The sequence below is a fragment of the Oreochromis niloticus genome, linkage group LG11 (genome assembly GCF_001858045.2).
Source record: "Oreochromis niloticus isolate F11D_XX linkage group LG11, O_niloticus_UMD_NMBU, whole genome shotgun sequence".
Taxonomy (NCBI): Eukaryota; Metazoa; Chordata; class Actinopteri; order Cichliformes; family Cichlidae; genus Oreochromis; species Oreochromis niloticus.
In genome coordinates, this window is record NC_031976.2 from 13,770,178 (window position 1) to 13,780,491 (window position 10,314).

Sequence of the window (10,314 nt, forward strand, 5' to 3'; positions counted from 1 at the left end):
TTTTTGCTTTAGTTATTTTGTTATTTACATAATAATGTAGATGACCTAACAATGATCCGTTTTGCTGTTTTAGAGGAGCGGTGCTTCAAAGGATAGTTGCAGATTTCTGTCAGAATCTGCAGAAAATACAGTAAAAATAAAATGTTCACATTTCTCCAACGTGGTCTTCCTAACAGTTTCACCGGATGGCAAGAAACCGTTCGCGATGTCCTATCGGGCGCTTCTCCGGCGCTGATAATTGGCGTCTGTCTTGTGTCAGTGACGTAAAAGACGGATTTAATGCGACTTGACCGTTCACACAGCAGTCGCTTTCTAAAACATCGGATATGTATCGGATTCAGTACCACATACGAAAGTGACCCAGATCGGATTTGAAAATATCGGATTTGTGCCGTTCACACTGTCATACCGTGATCGGATATGAGTCGCATAGGGTCAAAAAAATCGGATTTGATGCGCTTTCGCCTGCAGTGTGAACGTAGCCTTAGACTACAACACGTTTATCCTACCATAAAACAATAAAACAAGGTACGACCTCTCCCATGCTCCAGAGTGTGGGTGTGAAAGCCAGAACACTCTGTAATGCACACAAAGCCTTTTACAGCCTACTGAAGATCACACATCCTATCACTACACAATCGATTATACACCTCTAAGCATATATGGTTAAATATTCCTAAGCATAAATGACAATCAACATTACAAAACCTAACATTCCCCCTTTGACAGTTATGCTAGAAAGTACCCAGTTATGATCACTCATGTCTGACAGTGTCAAGGCAACATTTTTATACTCAGCACATGTCAACGTACACAGTCTGACAAATTATTAGAAGTTATCCAAGTTCTCATCCAATGGTAAACTGCATCCTACGAGCAAACAATGAATTGTTAATGGTCAAAAGAGAAATTAACATTTCAAGATCACTCCAGCTTGGTGGTGCTCCTCTGCAAGACATGTAAATCACACGTCTCTCTGCAGAGTGGTTTAAGTTCTGCAGGGCGTCATAAATGTCTCTTCCAGTTGTTTCCATCACTGTTCATAGGACCAGAGTCCAAATGTATGTAGAATAGACATCAAACATACCAGTTGAGTTTGTTGTTTGTCACATGGGTCTCAGCTATTGTGAAAGCTGCAGACCTCTTCAGCACTCTAGTTTTATGGCCTCTACCAACCTCCATCACCTCACTTCAGGCCTCCTTGTCCTGTGGGGGATACATATCCTCCATTGTCCATCCTCTGCAGGAAAACCCTCTGTGGAAAGGGTGCTGGATCCAGTTATCTTACTGCTGTTATGATCCCAGCAGTCTTCAGTGTGTCATCGTATGCACAGTACAGTGACACAGCATTAGGTGATGTTCATAGGAAACTGCTGTCATCACCACCATAGCTTCTGGTTCCTGTGCTTCTCACAGAATCATGATGCCATCCTTGGACTCCCTCTGCGCTGTCGTTGGAGCTTGGCACGCTCCCCTCATCCTTCAGGTGCCCGCCTGTTGTCCACAATCTCCTCTGTTGGCCTCTGGAAAGCCCCCTTGGCACAGCTCTCATTCCAACGCAGCTTCGTGGTCCTTGCTGTGGCTGTGGAATCTGATCTCATGATGGGCCCCAAACAGCTCGACCTTTGACCTCAACCACTGCCTGGGCTGTCAGCTATGCCTGGAATGGGTTTGCTTCTCACTGGGCCTCCGAAGATTTCTCAGGAGATTCCTTTCAGCAACACTCTGACTGCTACACCTGTATTTCCTTGCTAGGAGGAAAAACTTATATCTGGAAAGCATGTAAACCATCATCAAACCACATTCTTTAGTTCAGTGAGCTTCATTTATGGACCATCAAAGCCTCATCTGAACATGGATGCACCACTTTACATAGGTTAATACCCGTAAATGAACTGTTAATCACACAAATCACACAAAATCATAAAAAACATAGTTTCATGTAATTCATGTAATTCTGGACCCTTCCCTCTTGACGCATGGACACTCCCATGAGTCAACTCATCAAACCTAGATTCCTGTCCTAAAGAAAAAGGTTAGCTAGATCACGTCCCAGGCAACATCGGCATCTCCTCTGGAGCAGCTCCGTAACCCTGCAATAAAAGATGTTAGCGTGTTTTGCATATTAAGTTTGCTTAAAACCCGGCTCCGCCAGGAGCCTGCATACACACCATCATGGCCTGGAAAACAAGATCTGGAAGTGAAATCAAACTTCACACTTATAAACAATTGTATCATAAGAGTAATAAAGCATTCGGCATCAACAGGACAAGTATCATGTGCAGGTTTTCTCAAATTAGAAAAATACAATTATTGCGATAATTTGCCTCAGACACAGATCATCCCATGTACTCAGTTAACATTAATGTAATCGGTGACTTCCTTAAGCAAAGTCACTCCACGTATTTAACACTAGGAGCTCAGTAGTGGCCAGCTAATGAGCCCCATATTAAACTATTCCATAAACACTGCATCTCTTATTTACTTCTCATGTGACTTGTCCGTCTCTGCTGAATCCTCTACATGCACTCTTAGAAAAAACAAACATTAACAACACACATGGACAGTCCTGGTGGTCAGGCACAGGTCGACAGGTTCCAGAGGTGCTATAAAAGGTCCTAAAGTTAAGCCTGCTGTAAAAGGAATGACACTGGTTTCAACACAGGATGTGTTTCACGCCATTTTCACTTCTCCCCATAATATTCAACATTTTCCCAAGAACACAGTGTAATAGCATAATCAACATATAGCCTGTAAACACAGTTCCTTTACTCATAAACCCAGTACTCCTGTAGTAAAAGAACATTAACCATTAGTGTGTCCTGCTGTAACTCACATAATCAAACACATGATTAACTCTCTGCTGTAGAAAAGAAATGTAAATGTTAACGCTGCGCACAAGCCCATGAATAACACACCCCTGATAGATTCACAAACACAGAAAGTGGCATCTAAAAGTTTAAATCGTCACGCAACCTAGGATGCTGCTGTCATCGTCCTGCTCCTGTAAAAAGAAACACACATAGATTCATCCGCACCTTTGTCAGGTGGGGGTTAACTTCGCACCGTCGTGTTACATCAGTAAAGTCTTGTCAGCTTTTATCAGCTTTTACCAGTCAGTCAGGTTTTTTTTCTCTTCCACTCATTCATTCATACATTCTTTCTTTGCTGATACTGGAATCCATCGTCGCGTTCCGTTTGCACCCTCAGCAAAATGACGTCATTTCAAAAAGAAAAGAAGAATTTAGATCGGATTACCTCGCTGAATCCTTTTTTGGGCAGGGACCTATTTTCTAATTGTCCCAAATAAGTGACTTTCTCCTGAGCCCATTTTAATGGAGAAGCCCACTTGCAACAGTTTTCTCGACGACGTGTCGTATTCTGTTGTAATCGTGCAGATCTGCTCAAACAGGGATCATCAAACAAAACTTTCCAGTGCACTGTGAAAGTATCAAAATAAAAGGCCTCGTTAAGTCATGACACACGCTCCTCATCTCAGGAGGGTAAATCATACTATTGGCATGATTTATCATACCATCATACTAATTGGCAGGCTCAACTTCACAACAAAAGAAAAATCATCAGCTAGATTAATTCCAAACCAACCATCAGCCGCACAACACACAACATAACCCTAATATGTTATTAGATATGAGTTTAATCCCCAGGTCTGTGCTTTTCACTCATTTAGGCCACAGACCCATCTTATTCAGTTTTTCATTTTCCCCGTCATCATGAAACATCTGACATGTTGTCATGCATTTCACAAAGAAGTTTGTTCTTATGTATTCAGAGTTGTGTGTCTGGGTGCAGGATTCACTCGCACATCACAACAGGAAACTCAGTGTTTTAGAGTCTCCACTCTAACAAACTCCAACACATCCCATTCACTCCTGCTAGAATTCAATCACCTTTCATTAATCTAAGAACCATCAACTAATTTGCATATCGGCTATTAACCCACCAAGTTGACAGGACAACAGAAATGCATGTTGAAAATATTATCACAAAAATAGAATTTCCCCCATACAGTAAATTACTTGTGCTGCATCAATCAAGCAGAAAGCATCTCCCAATTTACTATATTAACAACTAAATTTATTGTCTGATCACTGGTTGGTCAAACCAGAATCTTTTTTTTTTTCACAAAAATTAAACTGTTGTCCTGTAACCTAGAGAGTTAACTGTCAGCATTGGATAAATTCAGCATTTGATAACAAGTGTCTGCTAAATTGACACTATTTTAACACTGATGAGAGAGAAGCTGATTTTCATTGCATGTGTGTTTGTTATTAGGCAGGTTTAATGGATATGTCTGGAGCTGGATCTCCAGCAGGGCATGTTCTTAAAGCTGCCTTTCCTACACACTTCTCTGCTATTAATTGATCCTTTCTTAACTAATGTGCTATGAGTCCACTGGTCTTTGCATCACACCAGGTGATAAACAGACTCACATGCTCAAGATGGTGTCTAATCTTCATGAGCTCTCTTGTGTTTGTGTTAGTAGGGTTAATGCATGTTCTGCTTGTGTGTCTGATTTTGTATATGTTTCTTTTTGCAGCGTTTCAGATCCCTTCATAATTTTCCAACTTAAGCAGTCAGTTTTCTGTTTCCCAGGTTTGCTAACCCAAATTTTGATTTCCTACATTAAACAACAGCACTCGCTGTGTTCTCACCTCCTCTCACTCTGTTGTCCTCTCCCACTTCAACAGTCCAACAGTCGGCAGTTCTTCTTCAGCTTTGTCCTGCGTTCCACTGTCTCTTCTTGCCATTTTACTCAGAAAGTGGCAAATGTCAAACTCCAACAGTCTCCTCAGTTCTCCTCAAACGTTCTTTTCACAAGCACAGTGAAGTTGCAGCTTGTTGGAAACACAGTGACATTCATCCAGTCAGTCAGGATGATGGTTTGCTCTTCTTCTCCGATGCTGTTTGTCCACACTGCTGCTGCTTGCTGGGTCTCTCTGCTCAGGACTTTGCTGCTGTCTCTTTATCTGCCATGTTATTTTTCTTTGGAACTGCATTCCTTGTCTTCAGGGAAGAGTGAGAGCTCGCTTGTGAGGTTGAGGGACACATGGTGCTGTAAATAAGTTAGCCAGAAACTTGGCCTGAAGGTTCCAATGATGTTAAACTATAACTTTCTTCCGACCGCTGCATGTGGAAAATTGATCCAGGTCTGCTTTTCATCTGAAAGTGACAAAACTAAGACATTTTCATTATTATTATCACTGCTTAACCGACACACATCTCTCTCTTTTTTTTGAACTCTCCTTTCTTAAAAGCAGAAAATGAGATTGTAGTTGTTCTTGGCTGATAAACACAAAACCTTTTTCCTATAATTATTTCTCATCTACAATGTAAATTTTCTCTCTTTTTTTTCTCTTTACAATAGCTGGTGACCTGCAGAATCACCGCTCTCACAATTAGAGACAATTACTTTTACACAGCGCACACACACACTGCGACGTCAGGCACATTCACACTCACTTTTTTCATCTGCTTAAATAAACTATATGGCTGATGATATGTGCCATGGTGATCCATAAGTATGATCATAAGTTTATTTAATTATTTTTCAACCCATCAAAACAAATAAACAAAAACATGATGCTGATGCTATGAACACTCTACACACGAGTCAAGACACAGGAAAACCGCTGCGCATCTGAAAGACGAAGCTGAACTCACGGATACGCTACATACTGGAGTTATCATAGTTCTGTTTCCCTTTCTTTGATGAGTTCTCAGCCAGCTCCTGATCTGACAATGTGTAGCTTGCTCATCAGCTCAGAAGAGACCGCAACGCAACCTCACACAGTGGTTGCGTGCTTTGCCCACAGTGGCAAAGTCTTGCACTTTCAGCTTCTCCATCATGTAGTTTTCAGCTGCTTTACACAGGGTTCAGCATAATAGTTGTCTTCACAGGTGTGCTCTATATCTCAACAATGGCTCATAATAAGACGACAGTCTTTCAAACAGGTCAAGTGCCTCTATGCACGTCATTACTTTAAATATTTGCCTATTTTACTTCATCTCATATGTCATTGTACTGAATTTGAGCAACCCTAAGCTTAATGCAGATTGCTTTTAACACTTATCCACCTCAATTAAATCTGTGGTCTGGAGCACGGCTGTTGTTGATCAGGGCAAGCTAAAAAAATAATCTAAACATGTGTGTGTATTGGCAGTTTTGACGGGTACTAATCATTTATTACAGGTGGGGTTACTCAGGCTTGCGCTTAGGACACTCTCTAGCATAGTGACCCCTTTCTCTACATGCATAGCATTTCTCCTTCCTTCTGTCGCGTTCCCACCTAAATCCCCGCGGGCCTTCACCTCTCTTATTTCTGCCCCTATTCAGCCCTCTTCCAGTCTGTCCCTGGAAAATGATTTTATCTGCTAGGGAAGCGGCGACTGCAGTTTTGTGACTTCTTCTGTGTTTCTTTAATTCCTTCCTGTGCACAGCGGGTGCAGTTAATGCATGTGAAGGACCGGTCAGAGTTATGATTAACATTTTGCTTCCTAATGAAATCAGCAATGGGTGGGTGAAAGCCATTCACCAGAGCATAGCTTAACTGCTGCTGATGTGGGCTGGCCTTCTCTGCACGCTCTTCAAGGCTGCTGTGTTTTCTGAAAACTTCCAACATTTGAGATTCTCCCACGACCAGTTTACGCTCATGACAATTATGAGAATATAAATGGCTCGCGCTGCCGGGAGTGAATTCTTGCATGAATGTGTCATCTCCCTGTGAGGCAGTCTTACTTGCTCGGGGACCCATGATAACAACAACAACCGTGTCACAGACCGCGCCTGCTCCGCAGTCATTCACACAAACACAGCAACACTCTTTGGGACCCTAACCCAGTCACGCGACTCAAAACCCAGTGAAGGGACGCTCGGGACACAAACCAGGGCGATTTCAAAACCGGACACTCACCGGACGCTTGGGCCCTTGGGCGATTTACCAAACCTCTCTTTCGGGACCCTAACCCAGTTTTGCGGCTATAGAGTCGCTCTCTCAACTTACTCGGCGTTGCTTAGCGTGTAATATCAGTCTCCGATCCCGCCGATCGTCATTCGTCGAGGAGAGAAAACAGACAGCTAATCCACCGACACAATGACAAATTCTCACGTCTCGCTGACGACAGGGTTCTCTCCTCGGTGAATGCCGACTCCAGGGATCCGGCTCGGAGGACCAATTAATGATAGGTTTGTAGCTAACCCGATTCGCTGGAACGTTGAAGACAATGTAATTACACAGCAAAGCAAGACACGAGTAGGCAAAGTTCTTTATGTTTCCGTGCACGGGGAGGCCTGTCTGGAGCCAAGTGTCGTTCCACCCACGTGACCTCCGTCAGACTCTCAGCCAGGTTCCCCATAGCACTCCTTTTATTGTTGTTACATGAATATGCATAGGGTCATTAACATATAACATCTTACATAGGTATACATGTGAACGTGTGTGTGCGCCTGTGTGTGTGTGTGTGTGTGTGTGTGTGTGTGTGTGTGTGTGTGTATGGGGTCAAAGCATGACCCATATATGACTTCCCTAACCTGCTGGCCTGGAAGTCCAGCAGTTTATCTAAACACAATCGATTATACACCTCTAAGCATATATGGTTAAATATTCCTAAGCATAAATGACAATCAACATTACAAAAACCTAACACACACTGTGAAAACACCTCCAAATGAATTCAGTGAAAGGTTGTCAAGATAATGTCGTCTAAAACATTTATGAATGAACTTGTATAGAAAGTGTTTCGAGTAAACAGTATCTAACACTTCTACATTCTTTAAAAAAAAGTATGCTTGGTTTAACTTTCAAATAACCAATGAACCAGTCCATCAGCTCAAAGCTATTGTACATTACTGCATTTTTGTCATAATTAGTGGTAATATTGAATGATGATGAAATGCTCTGTACTCATATAATTACAAGTATGGGAAAATATGCTCACTTTACTTTTGCTATCAATGACTTGGCTCTATTAACAGGTTGTACCACATACTATCAGTCAGCTGATACCTCCTGATGTTCAGCAGCTGGACTGTCATTGTTCACAGCCTCTTGTAGCTCTTGCAGTTCTCGTATCTGTAGAGAAAGAAAACAGATCTTAGCATCTTCACAACAAATTCATGCAGAAGCAGCACATTACATGAATTTAAAAGAGTCTGTTACCTCAGCAAATGTGGCAGAGCTCTGCTGAATGCAAATACAGATGAGTGCAACGGCCACTGCAACTAACTGAACGTCTTCATCTTCAGGAGGTTTGAGTGGTTTAAGGTGGTCAGATCCTTTGACTCTCTCGTTGACTCTTGTCAGCTCCTTTGTGATGGTTGACTGAGGGAAAAGGTGCTGGTATTTATACTCATTTGCTCCACTGCTGCCTCGTCACTCAGAGTACAGAAACTACTGTCGGGAACATGCTTGCATCAATAGGACTGGGGAAACCCATATATTTAAACATCCGAAGAAAAGGTCAAAGTTCATGCCGACTGAGAAAAGTACAGATTTTCTCATTCCTCAGGAATTTCCCATTCCCAGAATTTCATAGCATAGGAAAATAAGGAATTTTGCAATGTTCCTGAAATCAGGTAGAGTAAGAGCTGTGAGTGACGAGGCAGCAGGGGCCCAAATCAGTATAAATATCAGCACTTCTGCACACATTTACCATCAGACAGAAGGACTCAGCTCACAACAATCATCCAGACCAGGAGAAAGAGTCAAACTTGAGCCTCTCAAAGCCTCCTAAGATGAAGACGTTCAGTGTTGCAGTTGCAGTGGCCGTCGTGCTCACATTCATCTGTGTTCAGCAGAGCTCTGCTGTCCCAGTCACTGAAGTAAGAACTTGACTTTAACCAAGTGTATTAGCTTACAAGCTGCAAATGTTTGTTTCAGTGCTACAATGTGGTTTCTACTGCACTCAATTCATTAGCAGGAGCAGGAGCTGGAGGAGCCAATGAGCATGGACTATCCAGCAGCAGCACATGAGGAGGCATCAGTGGACTCATGGAAGGTAAGTAACACTAACTGAATGAATGTGGCCAAATTACTTCAGCTAAATGAAAGTGTTTGTTAGAGCAGGTGAAAATAAAGAGCAGTGATGCTGCTGCAGATGAACTCTGTGCTCATTAGGGCTGCACGATTTTGCATAAAATGAGAATCACGATTTTTTTGCCTAGAATTGAGATCACGATTCTCTCACGATTTTCTTTTCCAATATAAATATTTATTGCACTTATTAACTGCACATCAACTTCGTAACAGTTGAAACTGAACATAAAAACAATAAATAAAAATAAAAACAATAAATGCCTCACATTTTGTGGTTGCCGCAAAATGTTGTACTGCTTGAAATTCGGTCTCCACCGTTGCTCGACACTGTGTGTATAGAGCAGGTAGTGCAACAATAGAAAAATAGTTGCGGGACGGCACTGTGTAGCGTTTGTCTAGGGTGTTGATCATTTTCCTAAATCCCTCGTTCTGCAGTGTTGATATATCTTTGGTCAGGTGATAAGTAATAGCCTCCGTAATTTCTTTGAGCCTGCGGGAGTTTGACGTGTATAGGAAGCGCTGTATAAGATTCCCGTTATTGATGTTTGGGTGGTTGACCGGCATAAATTTTCTCTTGTTACTTTCTCGTCATCCCTGACGTGTTCTCCGATGTTTTTTCCCTGCCAATTTGAGCATCACGGCACAGCTTCTGTATCACTGGTATAAGGCTCCGCCCATGTCATTTGTTGAGCAGGAAGGGTGAGCGCTTGTTTTCATGCAGATTACGTCCCGGATCAAAATGCGGTACAATCGTCGTCGTCTTTTTTTTTTTTTTTTTTTTAAATCGTTGTCATTTGGAAATGAGATCGCACATAAGTATGAATCGAGATCGCGATTTTCTAACGATTAATCGTGCAGCCCTAGTGCTCATGTCTCTTGTGTTTCCCACAGATGCTGTATAACAGCAGACACAAGCGTGGCATCAAGTGTCGCTTTTGCTGTGGCTGCTGCACCCCCGGTATCTGTGGAGTTTGCTGCAGGTTCTGAGGATTCCTGCTCCCACAACCACTCAGTATTAACAAACTGTATGTCACAGACTATGTGTGAGATTATACTGTTTTAGTCACATTGTGTCCTCAGTTACTGCCTCAACTACATGCTTGTATTACACAGTTTATCACAATAAACTTTATGGTCATTTAGATATAATGTGCAGGTGGTTACATATGGTTAAAATGATTCAAATGCAGTAAGTATACACGTTTTTCATATAAATATAGTCCATAACTTGATTTGGTCTGTAGCCCACATAATTAAA

The 10,314-nt window shown here is 42.1% G+C and overlaps 1 protein-coding gene across 4 annotated transcripts; it reads left to right on the forward strand.

Moving 5' to 3' along the window:
* The first annotated feature begins 8,509 nt into the window (after positions 1 to 8,509).
* Positions 8,510 to 10,314, forward strand: LOC109204256 (hepcidin). 4 transcript variants are annotated; one of them, XM_019365032.2, is made up of 3 exons: positions 8,510 to 8,842; positions 8,947 to 9,018; positions 9,948 to 10,314. In XM_019365032.2, the coding sequence occupies exons 1-3, from the start codon at positions 8,756 to 8,758 to the stop codon at positions 10,041 to 10,043; spliced, it is 255 nt and encodes an 84-aa protein (XP_019220577.1). In that variant the 5' UTR covers positions 8,510 to 8,755; the 3' UTR covers positions 10,044 to 10,314. The 4 variants fall into 4 exon arrangements, with proteins under 4 accessions (XP_019220577.1, XP_019220576.1, XP_019220575.1 ...); XM_019365031.2 differs by having other exon boundaries at positions 8,517 to 8,842; positions 8,944 to 9,018; XM_019365030.2 differs by having other exon boundaries at positions 8,518 to 8,842; positions 8,941 to 9,018.

What these genes read in the sequence shown, in the direction of transcription:
- LOC109204256 (XM_019365029.2), top strand. Translation starts at nt 8,756, where the DNA reads ATGAAGACGTTCAGTGTTGCAGTTGCAGTGGCCGTCGTGCTCACATTC. An exon ending in CTGCTGTCCCAGTCACTGAA is followed by an intron (nt 8,843 to 8,937) that starts GTAAGAACTTGA and finishes TCAATTCATTAG; the next exon opens with CAGGAGCAGGAGCTGGAGGA. An exon ending in CATCAGTGGACTCATGGAAG is followed by an intron (nt 9,019 to 9,947) that starts GTAAGTAACACT and finishes TGTTTCCCACAG; the next exon opens with ATGCTGTATAACAGCAGACA.